Below are 26,050 nucleotides of genomic sequence, written 5' to 3'. Positions count from 1 at the left end.
ATACATGCACCTTTAGTCCAACTCAAAAGTGAAGGCCATTTTCGCACACCTTTTATTCCACCTAACCTCTGTGACCTTTGCCTTCTTTATTTTCAACTTTTTTTTATTGGTTCTATCTATTATTATTATTAATTTTTTATGGTTTCCTTTTAAGATAATATGTATTAGTTTGCTTTCTTTAGAGAAAATAATGATGGTGAAAGTACAATCGAGAGGGGATTTACAATAATAAACAATTTATCGATAACGCTCCCTAAGAAATTGAAAATAATTCCTTTTTTTCTATGACGATCGGGTACAAATTGAGTTAGCTAATGCACAACTCGGTTATTTCATCTCACGTATACTATTTTCCGTCATTACAAACACCGGATCATTATATTCGTCAAGATTAGACATCTCAAAATGTTTAACAACACCAGACTAATGACATTACGGCAAACACTTGCAACTTTCAAATTATTGGAACAATTCGAATTGTAAATATGAAGAATTTTTCCAAAATAAAAATAAAAATTAAACAACTACCAACACGACATCTTAAGTTAAGTTAATTAACTGTTTAAAACTCTGTCCCAATTATCCAACGGCCACACAAAACGTGATGAAAGGAGTACTTAAGAGAGGTAATCATGTAAAAAAAAATTCACAGCAAGCAAGCATATGGTAGACAGAAAATCGAAATCTACACCAAACTTTGGCGACAAAAACTTGGAACTTCGAAAAGTTATTGACTCGACAGTGGGGAAAATGTCCTTTGAGGCTACTCTTTAGATTTTGGTCCGAATTTAAATCTTTTTATACAAAATTTAATTTGGTTAAAAATAATATTTAGATCATCATCTTATACATTCATAAAATATTTGAAAAATAATTATTTATTAAAAATTTCATGGGGAAACATTATTCCTTTTTCTTCTTTCGACGAATTAATGATTGAGATTTGTCATTTATAATATTTGAAACTTACGTTTTAGATTAAAGAAGACTTCAGGTATATTTTAGGTATTGAATCAGGCGTTGCCGCGTTGGATAGTTAAATTGCTTTCTTTTGTGGCAAAAATTCATTCATCTGAATACCATGAAAAAATAACTGAAGCGCTGAGCTTAATGCCAAAATCTTTTAACTACAACCATTATATGTCTAAAGTTCAGCCTTGCCAAAGCCCTATTTCAGGCAAAAAATGCCCGAAGTTTGCTTCGAACGTGCATTATTACAAGGTCGGTCACCTATGTCTAAATTAGTAAGGTCTGCAAGTAAATTTAAAGTGGTAAGGTCTGCGCATATTCTACCCTCCCCAAATCGCATTTGTGTGATTATACTGTGTATGTTGTTATTATTGTTATAGTCATGTATGTCTGAAGTGGTTTCAAAATGGATATATTCAAAAAGAAGTCAAAGTAAGCTAAAACTTAAACACAATCCCAAAATGAAGTATGTCAATACTTCCCCCATAGTAGGATCAATTTTGGTTGATTATCACGATTTATGGAGATAGTCATTTAATGGCAGTGCAACATAGGGGAAATAATGAGACTTCACGCTTCACCAAATTATCACGGGCGTGTTATGACTCTAGCTAGTACGATATTCATGCTCCTATCTTGTTAAATTGTTATCAAATCTAATCGTACTGACAGAACTTACATGTGTTCAATTGTTCACATTCACAATTTATGACGAGCACGTCATAACTTTAGTACATGCTTCATTCTCCTATTTTGTAAATTGTTCATAATTCTTGCCGAATTGACCCTTCAAGAAGTTCCGTGATGTAGCAACAAGGCTATTTAATACAATCTTCATCCTCCTATTTTTGTTTCCCCACGATCATCCAAGGCTTCAACCGACCAATCAAGCAATTAGTCATTATCAGAAGTAGACTTATGACAAATGATACGAAACAAAAATAGCCAAAGGAATATGCTTAGACTTCTTGGAATAATAATCACTTGCATTCTCTAATTTATATTTTGTGACTACTATAAGAGAAATGGTTGAGCTAGGAAGTCAACTTGAGTTAATTATACTGTTTAATCAAATGGCAGAGCGTCAACCTGCACAATATTTTAAGCCAAAGCCACTATTTTTTGAAGTGGAGCGCACAAATTATTTAAGCCAAAGCCACTATGTAAAAGCGCAAAAAGGAGATAAGAACCATCGTACTTAATGAAGTTAAGCATACAATTATTTGAAACTCAAATTATTAAATAATTAAGGATATGAATTTGGCACTATGTCAATCAAACTGCGGTTAACATTCAATACTGTTGATATTAATTCAACCCCTCAAAGTTTTGAAAATCAAAGAATCGCTTCCTACTAGGGTCACTTTGCCTTTATTATTTTTCAAGCACACACTTCTCTGGAGCGCATGGCTATAAACCCTCACATTTTGCCATTCTTTGAAGCACACACTTCTCTCCAGCGCATGGCTAATAACCCCTCACGTAGCATAAATCGACGGCTTTTAAAACACTGGATAAATGTAAGTCCTCTTTATTCATGACAATGACATTCAAGGACCAAAAAGTGGGTGAAATTAAGACACCAAAAACTCAACACCATAACTTGAAGAAGATAGCTAAAGGACAATTACAACGACTTGGTACCCCACCAGTGGGAGGAACTTCCAAAATGTTAAGTCCCATTTGAGGGATTCAATGGCCTTTTCATTTCCTCCAGAAGCCACTTTTGCTTCCAAACTGAGAAGCCAAATGTAAATTAGCCTGTTCCAAATTCTTGAAGCAAATCGTTTTATAGGATTCTCTTTGTGTAGCCAATATGAAATTGTTTCTTTTTAGCAAATACATACATCTTCAATTATACTTGAGCACAGACGTCGGATTCAAACAAGTTGGTTGAAAAGAACAAAGAAATTCAAAGTGAAGTTGTTACACTGCTGCCCTACACATATAAGTTATAGACACATGCTCAATAGCATTTGACAGATGGACATAAATTACCAACCGGAAAGGAAGTAATTTCTGAAATGAAACTTCTTATCAGACCAATACAACTTTAATCTCCTAGTCTCCTACCTATTCTATGTCACATTTTCATCCAAACACTTAGGTTCCTGTAGGCATATAACAGATTGCATCTTTCAAAAAAGTCGCATTGCCCAAATAAAGACTATACTGCACTAGTTTGTCTTGAATGGCGCGAAGTTTCTGTCTTTTCATGCCAACTTGATTCAATACAAAACAGACATTTACCCTGAACAATTTAAATGCAATGACTACTTACTGTACCAAGTATGGGACAAACTCGACATATCCTTTTTTCAAAATTTAGAAGAAGAGATGAACCACTACTCATCTAACAATTTCTAAGACTTTTTTCTAAGTCGTTACTGCCAAGAAAAAAAGAGAAGCACCAATAAATCCATCAAATTATTTGTAAAAAGGCTCCATTAAGTCGCGTATCGGTTAGAAAGCCAACTTCAAGCTTATTAGTCCTCTGCCTATCAGAGCCACATTTTACCACGAACTACACTTCCACTGGGAGCTAACACAATGTGCAACACCAGAATCATTAGAACTATTCACATTGCCCAAGCCCTCAGAATCACACTGTACTCTGCCAAGTTTTGATCTTTTACTCCCAAGTTAACTCAGTTACAGACAAACAACACAAAAATAATAAGTAGTTGTAACTTGATTTGGCTAGTAGTTTCAAGAATGATCAGATACATTCGTAAAAGACGATCCAACCATTCATCCCAGTATAATAAAAAAACATATACTCCCTCCATCCCAAAATAAGTGTCACCTAAGCAAAAATCACGCTCATTAAGAAATCAATAAATATTGCAGTAAGACTCAGAAGAAGTGGTGAAGGATTATACCACCCTGCTTTTGGTGGGCTGTTTGGAAGGAGAGGAATGGTAGATGCTTTGAAGATAAAATCAATTCCATATACAAAGTAAAATGGTAGATGCTTTGAAGATAAAATCAATTCCATATCCAAAGTAAAATGGAATTGTATTGTATCTTTATTCTTTTGGTATCTTTATTCTTTTGGTGTAAAGAAAACTGCATAGAGGAGGTAGATGATTTGGTAGATTTCTTAGGTGCCCTGTAAATCTGTTTTTTTTTCTTTTCTTTTCTCTCTCTGTTGAACTCTGTTTTTCTGGAGGTGGCCAGCATACCCTTAATGCTGAGGAATACAATAGTACCAGTTTCAAAACAAAAAAAGAAAAAAAGAAATCAATAAATACAATGTGGAGTTTACTAAACTACCCCTATTTATTAGATATATTTTGAATATTGAGCAATATTAAAGAACACAACTTCTTTAATGCTAAGGACATAGTTGGAAAGACTTGCCAATTCTTGTCTTGAATTTCTAAGGGGATACTTATTTTGGGACAATTTTTTTTGGAGATGACACTTATTTTGGAACGGAGGGAATAGTAAAAGAGGAAGCATTCTCTACTAGAATTATAAACTAAGCTTCATAATCTCCAAAAACAAGGGTATCATTCAGTATTCACCATAAGACTATTGGCAAGTAAAACCTGAAAGTTTTGGCCTAATGATCATAATAAACTCATACATATTTATTTTTCCGAATCTGAAAAAGAGATATGCCAATACTCATATACGAAAAAGCAGTTTCTACGACTAAACAACTTTCAACAACAAGCATCAAAATCTTATACACTCAACCCATTAGTCCCCAGCCTATCAGAGCCACATTTTATCAAGTACTACAATTCCATGGCATGCAGCACAATGCGCAAAACCAGAACTTATTGACATTGCTTAAATCCTGAAAATCACACTGTATGCTGCCAAAGTTTTGATCTTATAATCCCAAGTTAACTCAGTTATACACTAACAATTATACAGTATGACAATACAAGAATAATACGCAATCCCTCTGTCCAAATTTATGTGACACACTTTCCTTTTTAGTCAGTCCAAGAAGAATGACACCTGCCTATATTTAGGAACAATTTAACTTGAAACTTTCCAATTTATACTTAATGAGATGATTTATACTCACGCAAATATTTATGACTTATATTAGATCACAGGTTTAAGAAGTATTCCTTTTTTCTCTTAAACTCCGTGCCCAGTCAAGCACGTTCACATAAATTTAAATTGGGACGAAGGGAGTAACAAGCTAGTATTCCTGAACCTCAATTTGGTTAGCATTGTCAGGAATGACAACATACATTCATAAAAGATAATTCAAGCATTCATCAATCATCCCCGTAAAACATTCAAAAATGTACGAGTAAAAGAGGAAACATTCTAGACCAGATTTATAAGCTAAGCTTCACAATCTCCAAAAACAAGGGTATTATTCAGTACTTATCAGAAAAAGAAAAAAAAAGAAAAAAACAAGGGTATTATTCAGTAATTCACCATAAGACAAGTAGCAACTAAACAAGATTTAGCCTCATGATCATAATTAACAAAAAGAAACGAAAACCTCTAAAGAGCCTTGAGGATATCCTCAGCGCTGCTAACAGTGAAAGCTCCACCTTCCTCTAAATTCAAGATTTTAACAACTCCATCTTCAACAAGCATAGAATATCTTCTAGACCTAACACCAAGCCCAACAGGCTTATCACTAAGGTCAAGTTCACACCCAATAGCCTTAGTAAACTCCATATTCCCATCACTCAACATCATCACCTGTTGGATGAATAATTCAAAGTTAGAGTAGAAAACCAAATTTGTTTAGTATTTGGGTATTTGTTTAATACATGTCCAAATACTATCTTTAGTCAGAATAACATAGGAATAGAGTTTATGTTTTGTACTATTAAAAAATAGGGGGATTGCTAGCTATTTTCTTGTGGTAGAAATACTACAACAACAACAAGAAGATACTCAGTATCATCCCACAAGTAGGGTCTGCGGAGGGTAGGATGAGACCTTACTCATACCTTTCTGGGGTAGATAATAGACTGTTCCCGATAGATCCTTGGCTCAAAAGAAATGTAACCGACGCAGGAGTGCAAGAAAAATGAGATAGCAAAATAGCAAGAAACAAAACAAGTGCAGCAACAAATAATAATACACATTGGAGAAGAAGAAATTACTCGATACCTAAATCATACTACTAAAAGTACGACAACAGTCAAGCTAACTACTAAACTTCTACCCTATATTTTTTGTGCTAGAAATATAGCAGAAAAATAGCAGAGAGCAGAGAATACTCCCTTTGTCCATTTTTACTTGTCCATGTTTGACTTAGCACACCCCTTAAGGAGTAATAAATAAAATGACAATTTTACTAAATGACCCCTAGTTATTTATAAATCATCTAAATAATTAAAATAATCAAACATACTTTAAAAGTTGTGTAGCCACTAACTCCCTGAAATTTCCAACCCAATAATTAATAAATAAAACAAATGAATGGTAAATTGTCTAGTGATTTTTATGAACAAGTAAAATTGGACAACTACTTTTAGCATGTTGACAAGTAAAAATAATAATAAAGTAATAGAGAATTATTTGAGTTTATGAGTACAACAACATACCCAGTGAAATCCCCAATGCGGGGTCCGGGGGATAAAGTTCCAAGATTTCATCGGAAGATAGGGAGGTCATTTACCGAAAAAAGAGAAAACACAACGAGAAAGCACAATGTCAAGAAAGGTTAGATAAGTACAAGCTTCAAAGCAAAATGCAATGACGAAACTAAAGAAAGCGAATAAGTCGAAAATAGGTGCGAAAAAATGAGCGATCGCCAGGATAAATAAGATAACCAAAGTACTGAAACAACATATAGTAGCGAAACAAAGGACACAGATATTCGAAACAACGACTACCTACTAGCCTTCTACCTAATCTAAGTCCTCAAAATATCTAAGATCGTACCGAAGTATGAGAGGTCTCCTAATACTTTTCGGCCTACCACCCGGGGAGTTTGTCACTGGTAGATATGGTGGCAGTGATTCTTGATTTGGCGGTGGTAGGAAAATATGACAGCAAGATAGCGAGATATAAAGCAAATGAAGCAATAGTAATACACATTGAAAATATAAGAAACTATGCGATTACTAAATAATACTACTGCTACGCGATTACTAAATAATAATACCGCTACGCGATTACTAAATAATTCAACACCTCATCATTAATGTCCAAATTGTCCTTCCAAGATTTCATCACAAATGCATCATTCACCAAAATACAAGCAAATGTTGTCAACCCCTTTAGCCTTAAGCTCCTTAAGATTTCTCCACGAATCCCGGAAGATGTTTTTGTGAACAAGTTGGTGTAAATGAACCTGGACAGCAAAAAGAATGGTTTTTCCCCATTTGTGAGGTCAGATATTGAAATGGTTTTTGGCTCATCGGATGAATCGAAGTAAGAAAGTGTTGAATTGGGGAGCTTGTCTCCAACAGATATGGTGGCGGTGATTCTTGATTTGGTTGTTGTTGTGGTGGTGGAGTGGTTGAGAGATTGGTTGAGTTTGAGTGGGAAAGGAGGGGTAAAATCGGAAGAAAAGGAGAAAAGGGTGGATTTTTCCTACCTTTGTGGGGAGAGGCTGTTTCTGGTAGACCTTCAACTAAAAAAAGAAATCGAAGCAGGATTGCAAGGAAAATATGACAGCAAGATAGCAAGACATAAAACAAATGAAACAACACATGGTAATATATATTGAAAAATAAGAAACTACGCGATTACTAAATAATAATACTATTACTACGCGATTACTAAATAATTCATCACCTCATCATTACCAACTTGTTCTTCCAATATTTCATCACAAATGCATCATTCGCCGAAATACAAGCAATTGTATCAACCTCTTTAGCCTTAAGCTCCTTAGATTTCTCCACGAATCCCGGAAGGTGTTTTTGCGAACATGACAGCGGAAAGAGCGGTTTTTTTTGCCCTTTGCAAGGTCAGATATTGAAAGGGTTTTGAGTTCATCGGATGAATCGAAGTAAGAAGATGTTGAATTGAGGAGTTTGTCGCCTACGGATATGGTGGCGGTGATTCTTGATTTGGTGGTAGTAAGAAAATATGACAGCAAGATATAAAGCAACAAATAGTAATACACATTGAAAAATAAGAAACTACGCGATTATTAAATAATAGTACTACTACGCGATTACTAAATAATTCATCACCTCATCATTAATGCCCAAATTGTCCTTCCATGATTTCATCACAAATGCATCATTAACAGAAATACAAGCAATTGTGTCAACCCCTTTAGCCTTAAGCTCCTTACATTTCTCCACGAATCCCGGAAGGTGTTTTTGTGAACATGTAGGTGTAAATGCACCTGGGACAGCAAAAAGAACGGTTTTTTTGCCCTTTGTGAGGTCAGATATTGAACGGGTTTTGAGTTCATCGGATGAATCAAAGTATGAGAGTGTTGAATTGGGAAGTTTGTCACCGATAGATATGGTGGTGGTGATTCATGATTTGGCAGTGGTAAGAAAATATGACCGCAAGATAGCAAGATATAAAGCAAATGAGGCAACAGATAGGAATAAAATAAGAAACTACCCGATTACTAAACAATACTAAGTGATTACTAAATAATACTACTGCTACGCGATTACTACATAATACTACTACAAGGCGATAACTAAATAATTCATCACCTCATCAGATGAATCAAAGTATGAGAGTGTTGAATTGGGAAGTTTGTTACCGATAGATGGTGATTCTTGATTTGGCGGTGGTAAGAAAATATGACCGCAAGATAACAAGATATAAAGCAAATGAAGCAACAGATAGGAATAAAATAAGAAACTACGCGATTACTACATAATATTACTGCTACGCGATTACTACATGATACTACTACAAGACGATAACTAAATAATTCATCACCTCATCATTAATGCCCAAATTGTCCTTCCAAGATTTCATCACAAATGCATCATTAACCGAAATACAAGCAATGTTGTCAACCCCTTTGGCCTTAAGTTCCTTAGATTTCTCCACGAATCCCGGAAGGTGTTTTTGTGAACAAGTAGGTGTAAATGCACCTGGGACAGCAAAAAGAATGGTTTTTTTGCCCTTAGTGAGGTCAGATATTGAAAGGGTTTTGAGTTCATCGGATGAATCCAAGTATGAGAGTGTTGAATTGGGAAGTTTGTCGCCAACAGCGATGGTGGCTGTGATTCTTGGAGTGGTGGTTGTGGAGTGTTTTAGAGATTGTAAATGGTGGAAGGGTTGTTTGAGTTTGAGAGACAGGGGGGCAAATTGGGAAGAAGAGGAGAAAAGATTCGATTTTTTAGGGGTAAAAAGGGAAAGGGGCTTTGGGGTTGTGGATTTTAGTAGGAGTTTTGAGAGAGTGAAGGAAGCAGTAGCCATTGGTGTGTGTGTGTGTGTGTGTGTGTGTGTGTGTTTTGGGGGAAAATGAGGAGTTATAGAAGATTTTTGTGTGTTGTCTGTGATATGTATTCTTTAAGATTTGGTCTTTCTGTGGCTTTTTGGACACTTTTGGGACAGGAGAAACTATGAAAGGTTAGAATTTTGAAAGGTGTTAAAGAATTTTTAAGAGGCTGACACTTGGCTTTGATTCCTTGTGGCAAAGATATTTTAAGAGGTTGACACTTGGCTTTGATTCCTTGTTTCTAGTATTAGCTCAGTTTGTGATTTATTTAATTGAATATGATCAATTTTAGTTATCGTGTTTATTAAAAATAATTAATCTAAAATAATTGTCATTTAAAAAAGTTAAGATACAATTAATTATTTTACCTGCCAAAAAGATGAGTTTTTCCTGAATGTCAGATCGGATATTGAAAGAGTTTTGAGTTCATTTAATGAATCGAAGTATGAAAGTGTTGAACTGGGAAGTTTGTCGCCTATTGATATGTTGGCGGTGATTCTTGAATTGGTTGCGGTTGTGGTGGTGCAGTGGTGAGAGAATGGGGTAAATTGGGAAGAAGAGGAGAAAAGAGTGGATTGTTTTTTTGGGTTGGGGAGGGGGGAGGGGAGGGGAGGGGAGGGAAAGGGATTTTGGGGCTGTGAATTTTAGAAGTTTTGAGAGGGTGAAGGAAAGAAGAAGTAATGCTGGCAGCCATTGTTGAGTTCTGTGTCTGTTGTGTGTGTTTTTCAGGAAACTCAGGCGTTCTAGAAGATTATGTGCTGCCAATGGTGTTCTTTAGATTATAATTTATAATTATAATCGAAACTAACTTATCTACCTGATAAAACACTTTTAAATTTGACGATATACCACAAGATATTTAAAATCAAGCTATAAAATTTATATCGTTAATCAAATATAATATAAATTTTATTGCAATCCAGATATATTCCGCCTTGTATGACGTACCAAACAACCCCTTCAGACTTGGCTTTTTGGACACTTTTGGGGACAGGAGAAACTATGAAGGGTTGGATTTTGGAAAGGTGGCAAAGATATTTTCGGAAGGTTGACACTTGGTCTTGATTCCTTTTCGCAATTACGCAACAATTTTTTGCGCGGATCTCCTTTTTACCCCTCAATTTATTTGTCTTTAATTTTTGCTTTTCGTTTAAAAAGATAGCCGAAAATATCTTGAAGTTTTGTGTTCGAACTCCCGCTTAATCAAAAAAATTCGCAAGGTAAGATTTTACAAAAAGTCGAGTTTGTCTTAAGGCATGACTAAAGTCAGTCTTATGCGGCAGATATTAGCTTAAGGCATAACTAAAAATCTGTCTTATAAGAAAAAGCGTAAGTATCCGACATAATTTTAGTTATCCCTTAAGGCAAAATCTGTCGCATAAGTCAGATTTTTCCTTAAGGCATAATTAAAAGCTTGCTTTATAAGGCAAAGTCTTCCGTATCCGGCAGACTTTTAGTTATGTCTTAAGGCAAAGTCTGCGGCATAAGATATTTTAGTTATGCCTAAAATATCTCGAAGTCTGCGCAATAAGTCATTGCCTTATGAATTTTTTTTATTTTTATGACTAAGTCAGAATTCGAACCTAGAACTTCGAGATATTTTAAATGAAATGCAAAAATTAAAGACCAGCAATTTGAGGACAAAAATTAAAGATCACCCACGCCCAAAGAAGAATAATCGTGGAAATTGCCCATTGTGCAATTGTGTCAAAGGACCGGCCCTATCCTTCCTTTGATAGACTCAGACCTCGATCTCATTGAACTGGGCTACGAGTGGTAGGTGTAAAATGACTTATTGCGCTGAGCATCATTTTTAGAGACTTTGTTACATGGGCTGAACCTAGTATCCATTTCAAGAAAGAGGACGAGGTAAGGGCGAAGTGCCCATTTTCGTGTATACGCCCCTTTTTCGTGTTTACACCAAATTAGTATAATTTACTGTAGTTACATAATTTAATATAGTAAATATAAGCATCTATTAACCATGATTGAGTAATGTTATTATATATTCATACAAATGGCTTGCATTAATAGAAAAGCAAGGATATGAACTCGTGTAAGTAGGAAATAAAAAATATCTATTCTAGTTCTATCATCAGTTATGAATTTAAATCTAAGAGAAATTTTAGAGAATGTTTGTTATTCTGAATTTTTTTTAATCTTTTCTGAGTAATAAGGAGATAAAAAAAAATTGGGTCAAAAGAAAATGCATTGATTTATTCGCTACTAATTCCTATTCGCTACTAATTTATGAGACCACTCTGCAGAAGAAAGAAACGTGGTGAGACAACAAAATAAGCAAGTGGCAAACTGTACATGTCTTCTTGCAAAGCTACACGTGGCACCCCACCGCCTTGTTACACAAACTCTTCCTATAAAATTCATTACTTCCCATTATTATACAAAAACACTCCATTTTATTTTTCTACTCTAAGTTTCTGTCCAACAATAAAACACCAAGAAAATGAGTCAAATAGACGATAAGAAGGAAACAGTGACATTTCGAGGAGTAAGCCACGACGAAGAAGGCAAAACAAAGGTAACAAAACTCGAAACCGACACGCACAACATTGAAACCTTAAAACACATTGAAAAAAAACTTATAGACAAAGGTATACACAGAAAAGACCGTCGTCCAATAGATGGTATACCATTAAATAAGCAGTCAAAATCAGGACATGGTGGGAAATTCACATGGGAAGGACCAAGAGATGTGGTTGATAATATACTTGATGATGATGTTCCAGCTGCTATAGATGAAAATGATCCAAATTATGTTGATGAAGAGGAAGAAGCTAGTGGAGTTGAGGGTTTAGTTGTTGGAGAAGTTGCTGTTGCTAAGGTTGCTGATGAAGGTGTTGCTAGAGTTGATGTTGTTGATCGTGTTTTACAAGAAAATATATAAGGTCTTAGTAATAAAAAAAACTACTTGTTGTTTTCCTAGATTGTACTCTATTCCTTTTAGTTTGTTTATTTTACTTGTCTTTTTAGTCTCTACTCTCCTCAAATTAAAAAGAATGTCACTTCTATATTTTCGCACATCATTTTACTAGCATAAAACTATAGCTATGGAAGTACTTGCTCTTTTGTTTAACAATGCGACATTAGTGTTGCATATTCCTCAAAATGTATGGAGATAATGATATCAATGAATGTTGAAAAAGCAAGTGAGTAATGTTTGGTTGAATATGAATAAATATAGTGAAAGACAAGAACACAATGGGGATGTAGCTCAGATGGTAGAGCGCTCGCTTAGCATGCGAGAGGTACGGGGATCGATACCTCGCATCTCCACTTTTTATCCCACATGTCTTTTTCCCTTTTTTTTTTTTTTTTTTTTTTTCCGGTTGTTGTTTATAACAGGCCCATTTCTCTCCTGGGCCAATTGTTTGTTTGGAGATTAACCCATCTTGGGTTGCATATTTAAAGAAATAGCACCAATTGCCACCTTTAGGCCCTGTCTATAAAAAATAGCCACTTATAATTGCTATCAAATTTGGTTCAAAATTCCATGATAATGACAGATCTCTTTAATTGTAAGGGTTGATGGAAAGTGGAAATTTGTGGATTTTAGCAGTTGAAATTTGCTGTGAACAGCTTTGTAGAAACTATTCCCAACTTATGTGGTGCCATGTGAACAGCTTTGTAGCTTTGTAGAAACTACTCGCAGTTTATGTGGCATCTTTTCAAATGTCGAGGATGGCACTTCATGAAGACCAACAACTTACATGGCATGTCCTGTTTCTCATTACTTAATTTACCCCCCATGTTTTGGTGGTGACTTTAGGATTAGTCAATAAGCTACTTTACTTTTGGACATTTTGCATTTTTGTCAACTTCTATTTGGTGCAGTGTCTGATAAAAAGCATAATATTACGTAGTACTAAATTGGCCACACTGTTACGTAGTACTAGTCAAAAAAATGCTTCTTTAAAAAACCGTTATTTTTATTCTTTGCCTTTTGGAATAAAGTAACAGTGATATATTTGCTCGTGCTTTTGTTAGAAGTATGATATGATGTTTAACGTCATTGTTAAAGCTTTATATAAATGCTTAATATAGAATATTAAACAAAATCATATGTAGTGTTCCTACCATGGATTCGTATTTAGACCCTTTGATGTAGACTAAATAGGCGTTTGGACATGTGATTTTATCTCGCGAGCGTGATTTTGGAAAAATTTCAGGGAGTAGTTCCTGAGCTATTGAAATTAAAAAATCGTATTTAGAAACGGTTTGTGTAGCATAATTTGGGATTGCACACCATTGAGGAGTAGTTCCCCTTGCCTATGATAAGCTACTTTAATATTCGAATTCAATGGTTTAATAAATTTTCTACTCAACAACTAAGAGATCGTCTTGGACAAGATCTAGAATTGTTCTCAACGGATTTGTGTAGCCATAAATCCTATTGTATTCATTGAGATATGTTGACTTTGTATACTATTCCGTTGTAAATAAGCGAATCATAGATTCATTGGGTCTTGAAATTATATAAATATGGGTCTTGAAATGATATAAATATGATAAGAATGAAAACAACAACCACATGATTTCATGTCCCATCTTTATATCAAAGGTTTAATTGTAAGTTTGGATGGAGAATGTTTGTTGTAGTATGCATAGCAAAAAACTATTTATTGTTTAAATAAAGTTGAACAAGTAAACACGAATGTTCGGTGGCAGCGATGTGGCGCCTCCGCAAAGTACACTTATTATGTGTCACGTCAGTTTCACGTCAACATTTGCATTTATTTGTTCAACTTTATACAAGTTGAGGTGCCTACTTGTGCACACTCAGAGTTGGAGGGCATACTTGCTAGCTGAGGCCAAATTTGAAGGCATATTTATGTATTATGTCTTAAATAATCAGCGGGCATCATATTTTCGAAAATATTACCATCTTTATAGTAGCTTAGTGAAAAGAGATTGGCCTCGGTTCATAAGAAATTTTGAGCCGGGATGCAAAATGCTTTTTGGTTGATTTATGCAAAGGTCCCTTTAATTTTAGGCGACTATTTAGATTAGTTCTGTAAATAAATATATATGGTCCTTGGAGATTACCGTCGACTTTAAATCTAATATTTACTCATATATTGCTCAATTTTTTAGATAAAATATTAGATTGCTCGTCTAACGTATGTAATAACTTAGAGCCCGTTTGGATTGGCTTATAAGTTGGTCAAACTAGCTTAAAAGCCATAAAAATAGAAAACAACTTAAATTAAGTTAAAAAGTGCTTAAAATAAGTCAAAATCAAGAAGTTGCTCAACCCCAACTTTTTTTTTTTTGGCTTAAAAGCCATTTTGGTTTGACCAATAACTTTACGCTTTTATCCCTTATATTTTCTATTAATTTCAATATTACTCTTACTTCTAAAAATCCTTTAAGCACTTTTATCTAAATACGTAATTACTTATTTATAAAATAACTTTCAGCACTTAAAAGTACTTTAAGTATTTATGCTTAAAAGCCACTTTTTTTCCAGCTAATCCAAACATGCTCTTAATATTTTCTCATAGAACTTTAAGTTTACTTAAAAGAGAGATCGTAGTTTGAAAAGTCTATAAGTTGCAAGAGAAATAAAAAGAAGGTAATTTACTACACATCAGCTAGTCTAAAAAGGAATAACAGACAAAAATTTCACTTCCCCCTTTTATATATAGACTAGCGACGATAGATAAAAGCAATTACTCTATAAGAATAAGGAAAATCATGACAAAGATAGAATTTGTGCACCTGTTGCTTGCCCAAACTATACGTCCATATTGAACTATTGTCCCAAAGGTGACTCCAGTGATGTTAATTGCCTCGTTGGTTAAAGGGAAAAGTGATGTTAATTGCCTCGTTGGTTAAAGGGAAAAGTGATGTTAATTGCGATTTGAAACAAATATATATCGTTGGTTAAAAAAGGGAAAAGTGCAAATTTACCTACTAAATTTGCGATTTACAAAAGAAATATATATACGTTTCGTTAAAAAAGTTATGCATAATATCTCGTTTAATTATACAAATAGTGGCAATTCTAATATCTCATTAAAATAAAATTTTCGACACAAATTAAACCAGCCCCACACTTTTTAAAAGGGTCAAAAAGGGTCAAATATACTGTTTATTCTATTTCTAAAATTTAGTTAGGTTAAGTTTAACATTTTATACATTTCTTATTTCAGTTGGTTTTCGATTGTGTATTTTCAGAAAATATCTTAAATTACTTAATAAAAGATTTAGTGTTTGGACATTGAATTATTGCATTTTTTTTTTAAAAAATATAGTATTTGGATTGAGTTTAATTTGTGGGTCGGGGGGGGGGGGGGGAGTTAATGAGTTATTTTAATAAAATTTTGTTACCGATTTTCATTAAAATATTGGTAAATCGGGGGTATTTTTGACACATCGATAAAGGATTTAAATTGAGGTATATTTACACCTAATGTAAAAGACTAATATGATTTATTTCATTTTCAAAATAACCAAAAAGAAGTGGGATAATTCGTAATAGTATACATTGTCGAGAAAATCAGACTATCTTCTCTATTTGGAAAATTTTTTTTTATGCTTTCACAATTTGTTTATTCTATTTGGAATTAAAATAATTAGTGTAGAGGTTAATGTTAACATTTATACATTTCTTATTTCAATTGAAAATTTTAAATTAAAAATATTGATAAATTTTCATATTGGATATTGACTTATTCTCTAAAAACCAATATCTTAAATTACTTAAGTAGTTAAATTAGATTTAGCAAGTGTTTGGACGTGAATTGGATTGCATTTTTTTTTATATATAAAAAAATAGTAGTGTAATTTGAGTTTTCAAATACACCAAGATGAGGAAGAGTTGATGGTTTAATTTTGTGGAATTGAAGGGGGGGGGGAAGGTCTTATTTGGGGATGAGTTATTTGAATGAAATCGGATTTTACGTTGTTTTGTTGGAATTGGTATTTTCCATCCGTTAAGAATAAAAGCAATGGTTAAAATTTGTTTAAAGTAGCCCTGCGTTAATAATAAATGCAAGGGTAAAAATTTGGTTGAAAATGGGTTAAAAGTGATTAATGAGATGGATGAAATCTAATATACCACTTTATGGAATGAGAAAAAAAAAAGAGAAAATTGAATAAAAAAATGTTGTTGCTATGATATTTTATTCTCTTTGTGTAAATACTTGTAAAGGGGTATATGATTTATTTCATTTTCTAGTAATATATTTTCTGTTAGCAAAAAGAAGTGGGATAATTCGTAATAGTATACATTGTCCAGATCTCGTCAGCTTCTTCTCTATTCCACGAGGTGAAATATCCTTAACGCACTGTTTTTTTTCCAACTTTGGATCTTTCTTCACGCATACAGTATGTGTTCCAACGGGTATAAGGTTTGATTTGGAAATGAGATGTGTTCATAAAAAATTTAAAATAATTTGATGTGAAATGAAAAAAGAAAAATTGAAATAAAAAATGAGAAAATCCTACGGTTTGAAGCCGGGATTTTCTTCCAATTTTCACTTGCTCGACTCTCAATTGACTTTTAATGCGAGTATTAGGTCGGATTCAAAATATAAAGTAGGAAAAGGAATGAAGAATTACAATTAAGAAATGGTTTAACATTTTCTATGTATGCATAAATTTAATGGTTACAACTCATTTAGGAGAAATGAGATGTCGTAGTAATTATGTAAAGTGTGTAAAATTTTTGACGTGAAATGAAAAAAGAAAAATTGAAATAAAAATGATGTAAAATCACTATTTGCTCCCGTAGATTATTTCTTCCGCTTTAGTATACGTATGATGCTACGACTTCTAAGGAGTTCAAAAATGTCCATTTTAATATATAATAATTTTAACGGAGAAAGTCAAGTTAACTTGAACTATTACAATTGATGCAAAATACCCAAAATCCGCACTTGAGCCTTAAAGTTGTCCAAAAATTGCTAACAAGGATTAAACACGTGCAACTTTTAATTAGTTACCATATTTAATTAGCTAATCTAATTAAGTTTTAATAATGTTAATGGGATCAACATTCCATCAAATAAACCCCCAGAACCACTTAACCCATTTCATTATTAGATCATTGAACATTAGCAAAACCAGCAAAAGTGTGTATTCACAAATTAGCAAAACTACAGTTAACTCTTTTGTAGTCTTGGACAAAAAACACAGTAGTTTCACAACTTAATGCATCAGATCACATCAATGTATGAAATTGTGCTATCATTAAGCTGACTATTAGATAATTAACAAGCAATCATCTTTTATAACTCAAACAGTAGTATTAAGTATTTTATCTATGGACCAACAGTAGTCTTATAACTCAAACAGTTACAGTCAAAATCTTATAACAACTTTTTGTGTACATTATTCCAATTTGTCCTAGAACTATTTTAACAGCGGCTGAATGATCTTTTAATGAAATGGGTTAAGTGGTTCTGGGGGTTTATTTGATGGGGGCGGGTCGTAGGGGTTGGTGGCTGATTCGGTCAACATTATTAAAAATTAATTAGATTAATAATTAACTAGTAACCAATTAAAAGTTGCACATGTTTAATGAGATGGGAGTGTTTCAAAAGGGTAGTTAACTACTATATACATATAAAAAATAATTTTAATGTATATTCAATGTATTTTAAGCCCTTTTAAAGTAATTTTAATATATATCAATGTAATTTTCGTCTAGCTCCAATAAAAATCAATATGGCAGTAACAAATTATAGCTTAACTTTCAATTTGATGTAACATTTGTTTAAACGGTGAAAACAAATATTATTATTGGTTCGATCGATTTTGTGGTTCATATATATAATGACAAATATTATAAAATTATTTTAATTAAACTTATCATCTTTTCATATTCAAAATCAGCTACTGTGTACAAAAAAAAAAAAATGAATGCACTCGTATAGAAACTTCACAACAAAGGTGCAATTCAATAATATGTATAATCGGCACGGGTGCATGCATGTAGCATGCGCAATGCACGTTCTCTAACTTTTTTTTAACACAAGCAGGTAATTTTAAGGGTAATAGCCAGTTTTCTTATTTTGAAATTTTCTTAAATTTTTTGTTAGTAGCGAGTCCTCCCCTCAGGTTTCGCTCCATAACACTTACCTTCCTTGTGGTTTACAATATTATGCTTATCTTTCTTATTATATATATTTTTTTTTTTTGTAACAATTCTTTTATTTATTTATTTATTATAAATGTCAATAAATTACAATATGACAAATTTTCCCTTACTAAAATACTCTACCCATAATTACCTGAAAGCCAGAACTTTTAGAATTCAATATAAAAATATAATACACAAACGAAACCTGGATTTATGAGTATCATCTCCCCCAATTCACTCTGTAAAAATTAATGATGATTTCCACCAAAAATCCACCACTAGTGGTAGACTAAATTCAATTGCGTTCCTACCACGTTAATTTGTCACTTTCAGGTATTAATAATCGATTTTCAAGACTCTTTAATTTAGTATTTTGAAAAATAAAAAGGTCAAAAAAGGGGCAACACTTCTGGGTATTTAATCCAGAAACAAGCGGCACAATTAAAAATGCAACAAATACATAGGATTGAGTTCCTATTTTTACATGTCCACTTATCAATTTAAATTTGATTAGGTAATAGAGAGCATGTCCACTAATCAACTGCAAAATCGATCTCCAGTTTTTGATTAATTATTTGATAATATGTGGCCTGATCCAAATGACAAATTAATAGGCAGTTAAATGTTAAACGACCGTAAATGAATAACAATGGGAGTGATGTTACATCACAATTACAACTGTGACCAAAGAGATGCATAATTAATTAAATCAACAAACTTTTATAGATTCTTGACTCGCAGGTAATACTACGTTGCATGTAGTTTTAATATGCCTTTAGATTATTTTTTTGGTGGCACCGACAACTTAGTAGACCCGACTGTATATATACTATAAAGCTAAGTGCGTTACAGAACAAAGTAAAGGGATTTTAGGTACTACTAGAGGTCGTGTGATACCATAGATAGGATCTTTGCATTCTTGACGGAGGTCTTGAGATTGAGCTTTGCGTATGATTTTTTTTTATTTGTTTGTTCGGGAGCGTTTTTTTTTTTTTAAAAAAGAAAAAAAAGAAAAGTCTTACATGATGTGAATTTGAAATAATTAGAATGTTAATATATATAAATACTGAGTACCGAATGAGAAACAAAATCAAATAAAGTGTTTTAGGTGGAAAATTGGACACATTTTAATAAATCGATGATGTTTTCTCCATGCCTAAAAGGCCATAACCCCACTATATACTTTTGAATCATATGTTTGGGAAACATAAAGTTAAAACTATCCTCTGTGGGGGTTATATCAACGTATGTTAATCATTTTTTTCATTTGATACCTTTTGTTTTATACTACTTTTGTGAAGGATCGTTCAAATTTGAATGGCCAAAGGAAAATGAGAAGAAGGATCCATCTATCAATTTTAAAAAGGAAATCCAATAATTGCACTTAATTAGTATATCTGTATATGAGAGAATAATCCAAAGCGTAACAGCATGAATTAATAACTACTTAATAATTAGTGAACTTAATTTTTGCTACTTTTGATTCATTTTATACTATATTGCATGCATTTTTAAAATGCCTTTGGATTTTTTATGGCACCGACAACTCAAATTAGACCCGACTGTATCGAATTGGAAAGCTAAGTGGGTCAAAAGAAAAAAGATTAAAGTGATTTTAAGTGGAGAATTTTGCACATGTTTGATAAATGCCTGGTGCTGTCCAAATGTTCATTTCAACTTCTTTTTACTTTTTGTTTTACACTACCTTTTTTTTTTTTTTTTTTTTTTTTTTTGAAGGATCTGTCAACTATAAATGTCAAAATTAAAGGCAAATGAGAAGTAGGATATGTCAATTTTAGATGGTCAAAGGAAGTCAAATAAATTGATCATGATATGACCCAAGTGGCAATGTGATTAAAATTTAAAAACCCATGTTTTTAGAACAACTTTAATTATTTGAGATGAAGACTGTTATAGTTGTTTAGTATGTGATAGTTCATAGTCGAATTTAGGATCCGAAGATGATGAGCTTTTAGTGTGCACTCACATAATAATAATAATAATAATAATAATAATAATAATAATAATTATATATAAATATATATATATATATATATATTAAAGTTGAGATGAAGACTATTATAGTTGTTTAGTATGTGACAGTCCATAGTCGAATTTTGGATCCGAAGATGATGAGCTTTTAGTGTGCACTCAAATAACAATAATAATAATAATTGAGTTCACAGTCAAATATATATATATATATATATATATATAATATTTGGGTAAAAATTATTGTATACACGTGGATAGTAATCAACACTCAAGATCCGCTCCTATACCAGTCCTTAAGAACTAAGGAATGCGGTGGGATGAATGAGACTCTTATACTCTTCATTACTAGAGGTCTCGAGTCCAAGCCTGATGGAATGGTAAAGAAATTTCTGGTTGGGAATGCTTTTTTCTAAATGATCTTACCCGACAGGAGTCTAAATTAATCAAATTAGCGAATTCTATTCAAGGTCTAGCACTAATAGAAGTTTCTAACTTTCTTACTAGTGAAGTAAAGGGCAAGGCTTTACTCGTAGTAATAGTGAGCGGGATCTTGTGAAATCTATGTAGGTCATCATCGGAATCAAACAAGGTCGAAGGACCATTTTGAAAGCTCTTGAAAATGTCTAGTGAAAAAAGGACCATTTTATTAAATAGGTGAGCACATTATTGTATAAAAACAATATCCAGATTCGGGTGCCAAATTGTTAAGACCAAAACAAAATGTACTGGTCCTAGGGACTAAATTAGAGTTTCCAATTTCTTTGTTGTACTTTATTTTACTACTTTGGTCCGACATATATACTAAGAATGTTCCTTCTAATTCCTGGTGAAATGGAGACATACCATAACTTGTTTTTATTTTCATACAGTACTTGCCAAGTTGAATTTGATAATCTAAGATTGCCTACCATTGAAATATATACATATAAAGAGGATAACTTTGTATTTCTATTTTTCAGTCAAGTTTTAGAGGAGTGTCACACGTGAAGTTGTCGCATTTGTGAAAATAAAAAAATAAGTTGCATGAATAAAATATACATGATACAATTTGAGGGTTGGTATACAATTTATAATACCATATATATGGCTAGGAGTCCACCATATAAGCTCCCGTTTATCCATAAAAAATTGTTATTTTAAAAAAAAAACGATTCCAAAACAATGTTTGGTTATAAATTTAAATTGATTTTTTGAATTCTTTTTAAAGATGAATTTCAAGTTTGAAAATGTGGGTTTGGCCACCTCGACAGAATTTTTTTTTTCACTCGCGAAATTTCAATTTTTTTTTTCTTTAAATTAAATTCATGTTCATACATAACTTGCTTTTCATACCCTTCTTAACTTTTTCCTTAAATACTAGTACTACTTTTTTTCAAAAAAGTATCACATTTCTTATGTCAAAGGCCTAGCAAATGTCTGACAAATTTCCCTGATTAATTAGTAGATGACTTTCTAATCAAGACTTATGATAACTATCCTTCTCTTTGATTTCCAACCATTAATATTGCATGTTCCTTTTAGCATAGCGATCGGGGTTTTCAATAAGGGAGTTCAAAATGTAACGAAGTAAATATACGAAAAGGTGAAAGGAATTTAATAATCTATTATATATATATATTAAAAATAATTCTAATGTTGTGTGTGTGTGTATATATATATATATATTATAATTTTTCACAAAAGAAGTTCGGGTGAACTCTTTACGCCCTTAAATCCGTCCCTCGTTAATTAAGTCCCCACATCTGCACCTTCCTGTAGTTTTTTTTTTTTTTTAATAATAATTTAAAATGTGGTTCTTACATGGGCTATATGATCGAAGATTTGAGTGCACTTACTGGAAATCCCAAAATAAGATTCAATGATAACCAACCATTATATCATCCCTACATGAGTTAATAAAAAAAAAAACCGACCAGTTTTCTGATTAATGGAGAAACATGATTATGGACATAATTAATGTAGTTTCTAATTCAAGTTGTTAACACCACGTTATGTCTGTCTCATGCCCAAATTAAACTTCTTTTAACAATGAAGAAATTATTTTTAGGTCCCATTTTTGCTATCTGAGGTTGCTATAGGAACTCTTTAGTAAACATCAAACTTTATTTTAAAATATTTAAAGAGTAGCTTATTCATGTATAATGAAAATGCATCCACAGCTAAAAACTGTTATTGACTGGAATTCAACTTCGTCAGATATGATTAACCTTACCTTATATAAAAAAACCCTTTTTTTATTCCGAAAAGGGCCAAAAATACCCTCGAACTATTAGAATTGGTGCAAAAATACCCTTCATCCACCTTTGAGCCCCCAAATACCCCCGCCATCCACCTTTTGGGTCTAATATATCCTTATTTCTAACATCCCAATCTCATTAAATACCGTCCGCCTTTTGGGTCTAATATATCCTTATTTCTAACAACCCCATCTCATTAAATACGTGGGATCGTTTAATTGGTTACCCCATATAATTAACTAAATTCATTAAATTTAATCTAAGTTGACCGGATCGCAACCCACCAACCCGACAAACCCGACCCGACAAAGACTGGTGCAAATTAGTCCGAAAAGCCTTGCTACGGGACTGATTCTAAATTGCAATGCAAAAGATATCTTTGGGATTTCAGCTATGGTACCCATAGATACTGAAATTTCATCTGAATACTAAATATTCATACAACAATGAACGTAATACAGAGATTTCAGGTATGGTACCTTTTTTCAGGTATGTACCTACCTAGATATTACTAAATCTCAACAATGACTCCTGTAATTTTGCAACTAAAATCAACAAAGTCGTAACTAATCAACACAATGAAACTAAAAACAACAAACTCTCTTAACTAAACAACACAAAGCTGTGATAAAATCTTAGTCTCCTCTCCTCTCCTCTATCTCTGTGACAAAAGGAGAACACAACCATATAATATTTCCAGAATCAATACAACATAACAAGGGAAGATTACTCATGCAATTTGATCCTAGCTGCATTGTTACAAAATCTATAATTTGGGGCACGGCGGGTTTGTCGGGTTGGTGGGTTAGGATCCGGTCAACTTAGATTAAATTTAATGAGTTTAGTTCATTATATGGGGTAACCAATTAAATGATGCCACATATTTAATGAGATGGGGTTGTTAGAAAATAAGGGTATATTAGACCCAAAAGGTGGACGGCGGGAGTATTTGGGGGTTCAAAGGTGGTTGGAGGGTATTTTTGCACCAATTCTAATAGTTCGAGGGTATTTTAGGCCCTTTTCCGTTTTTCATTATATTTACGAACGTTATGTCATCATCTTTCTACACAAAACAAAGATAAAATAAGATAAAAGTTAAACATTTTGAGAGGAAGGAAAGTGATACATAAACTTAAGATAGTAGCACATGTAATATTACATGAACCATTTCTTTTCCATTTTTAGTTTCTCCTATTAATTTTTTTTTAGAGTAGTGCCAAGCAATGAATATCATATAAGGAAATTATTGTCTAGGGCAAATAACCATAAATAGATATGATGGAGTAGTAAGCACTTCTCTATCTTTAGCCAGTGGTCTCGGGACTTTACTCTCAAAGTGATACTTTCCGCACAATTCTAGATTAGACGAGTCTAAATCGGATACTAAATACCATGTGGAAAACTTAAAAGGAACATTAAGGTCAATCGTTCTTTTATTGGGTTTCCCACTCATTAATTATCCACCTTTGGGCACCGATTAATCCGGATTGATGTTGCACATGACTTACTAAAAAAGGAAATGCTCCTACTACAATTTTTTTCATTTTACATGTAATTCAAACCCCAAATCTGGATGAAAGGATCTTATATATGATGGATCCCACCACAACTCTCTGTGATGTCAAAGTCAATAGTTGAGATAATGAGAAAAGTGTTGGAATAAATGAGGTTGGGTGTCTGTTTCCAAAATCACTGCAAGGCAGCAGTTTCTTTAAGAAGTTGAAGTTAATGCAATAGTTCAAACTAGCCATAAGTTTTGCTTGGGATTTTACAAGAGACAAGTTAGATAATGCATCAATTTCATGTCTATCTTTGGGTGCATTTTGTGTTTACCAACCACATTCCTCGAAACCCTACCTGTTCAAAAATGATGATGATACTACTAACAATTATACGTCTCATATTTTATTTTTTCGTAGCATGAGAACTGCTACAAAACCATTTGGGCCACTGTCCATTAGGCGAGTTGACTAGCTTTGACCACAGAATTCTTGAGAATGTTATTTGAACAGGATTTTAAGTAATGTACACTAATAGAGTAAAAAAAAACTATTATGCTATCAGGTCAATTTAATTGATTGTAGCAGCCTAGCAGGTTACTCTTTTATTGTTGAGCTTAGCATATCAACTTTGCTATGAAAATTTACCTATTGTTGTAAGTGAACTTAATTTAATAGTACACTGTGCAAAGAACTTAACTCATTTAAATAATATTAACTTTAAAATGAAGTACTTCCTTCAATCCCAAATATTATTAATTGTCTTGACAAGCTTAATGTCTTTCAAAATATTTGACGTTTTGGAAAAAATTGGAAGTCATTTATTACTTTTTCTATCAGATATACTGATATAAGCTGCTTAAATTGAAAAGAGCATTCGACTTTGTTTATGAAGTTCTTTTTTAGATCATTTAAATTAAAGTTTACTTAGATGTAATTTTATTTTTTTATTCCCCAAAGAATTGCATCTGTAATTCAATTCTCCAAATTAAAAAAGGAAAATTTATCTACTTTGTTTTCATTAAAATATTGGTGGATGATTTAACATCTCAACTGTATGGTCAAATTTTGGAGCAGTCCAATTATGTGACATAAAAGTAGCATGTGCCCAGAAAGCTCCTTCTAGGTCTTTGATTTAGTGAATTGTTTATGTGGATTATAAATTTGGCAATATAAAAACATAGAATAAATGCACATATAGGTTTCATTTTTATTACAATCGTGGTTGTTAGGTACATGTGAATATGATACCACATCTTTGTACACGTGTAAAATCTATAAAATTGTGTTTTTATGGTTTAAATTCCAAATTCCAAAAGGCATAATCTTTTTTAGGGACAATCGTTTCACAGAGATCTATCTAATTGTCGTTTCTCACCTTTTCTCCCCTCTCTATTGCAAAGAATCCAAACAAATTGTCCTCAAATTAGTGTTGTTATTCAATTATCATTTACTTATCCAATAATTGAACACTTTCTTTTATCTTTACACTTTGCTTAAAGTATATTAGTATCATTATCAGTAACATAAACAAAAAGATAGGTGCACTATGTCACAATTCAAATGAATATGTAATAGGTAATTTATTTCCTTATATTAGCTAAAGAACTTAGCTTTATTCTTTGCCCACTAACGCTAGAAATATATTGTATTTGTCACGAAACAAATACAATAAATTTTCCCTATATTTTGCTCAAGCACAAAAAAAAAGAGGATGAATCATTTTAAAATAACTGAAGAGGATGAATCTTTTTTACATAATGATTCCTTATAAATTTCAACTTACCGAAATTAAATTGCTATCCTTTTTTTGTATTGATAGAGTGAAATTCTCACCTCAAATAAAGTAAAAAAGGAAAACTGGAAAAAAAAAATGATGGAA

The 26,050-nt window shown here is 32.7% G+C and overlaps 2 protein-coding genes and 1 non-coding gene across 3 annotated transcripts; 2 read left to right on the top strand and 1 right to left on the bottom strand.

Moving 5' to 3' along the window:
• Positions 1–5,249: 5,249 nt before the first annotated feature.
• LOC132057407 (peroxiredoxin-2E-2, chloroplastic) lies at positions 5,250–9,519 on the bottom strand. The gene is made up of 2 exons (XM_059450003.1): positions 8,824–9,519; positions 5,250–5,652 (listed from the first exon to the last, which is right to left on the bottom strand). The coding sequence occupies exons 1-2, from the start codon at positions 9,307–9,309 to the stop codon at positions 5,449–5,451; spliced, it is 690 nt and encodes a 229-aa protein (XP_059305986.1). The 5' UTR covers positions 9,310–9,519; the 3' UTR covers positions 5,250–5,448.
• A 2,276-nt stretch (positions 9,520–11,795) lies between these two features.
• On the top strand, positions 11,796–12,912 carry LOC132058029 (uncharacterized). The gene is made up of 2 exons (XM_059450597.1): positions 11,796–12,215; positions 12,856–12,912. Exons 1-2 carry the CDS (start codon positions 11,796–11,798, stop codon positions 12,910–12,912), a joined length of 477 nt encoding a protein of 158 aa, XP_059306580.1.
• TRNAA-AGC (transfer RNA alanine (anticodon AGC)) lies at positions 12,553–12,625 on the top strand. The gene has a single exon. It is a non-coding gene; the product is annotated as a tRNA-Ala (tRNA).
• Positions 12,913–26,050: the final 13,138 nt, after the last annotated feature.

Source organism: Lycium ferocissimum, chromosome 5 (assembly GCF_029784015.1).
Source record: "Lycium ferocissimum isolate CSIRO_LF1 chromosome 5, AGI_CSIRO_Lferr_CH_V1, whole genome shotgun sequence".
NCBI classification, from domain to species: Eukaryota; Viridiplantae; Streptophyta; class Magnoliopsida; order Solanales; family Solanaceae; genus Lycium; species Lycium ferocissimum.
The sequence above is the reverse complement of the archived record's forward strand: the minus strand, read 5'-3'. Positions and strand labels throughout refer to the sequence as shown.

Excerpts from the sequence above, each read along its gene's own strand:
- LOC132058029 (XM_059450597.1), top strand. The coding sequence starts at position 11,796 with ATGAGTCAAATAGACGATAAGAAGGAAACAGTGACATTTCGAGGAGTA. Across the intron at positions 12,216-12,855 it reads GAGTTGATGTTGTTGATCGT|ATCTCTTTAATTGTAAGGGT; the intron begins GTTTTACAAGAA and ends TGATAATGACAG.
- LOC132057407 (XM_059450003.1), bottom strand. The coding sequence starts at position 9,309 with ATGGCTACTGCTTCCTTCACTCTCTCAAAACTCCTACTAAAATCCACA. Across the intron at positions 5,653-8,823 it reads ATTTGGGCATTAATGATGAG|GTGATGATGTTGAGTGATGG; the intron begins GTGATGAATTAT and ends TTCATCCAACAG.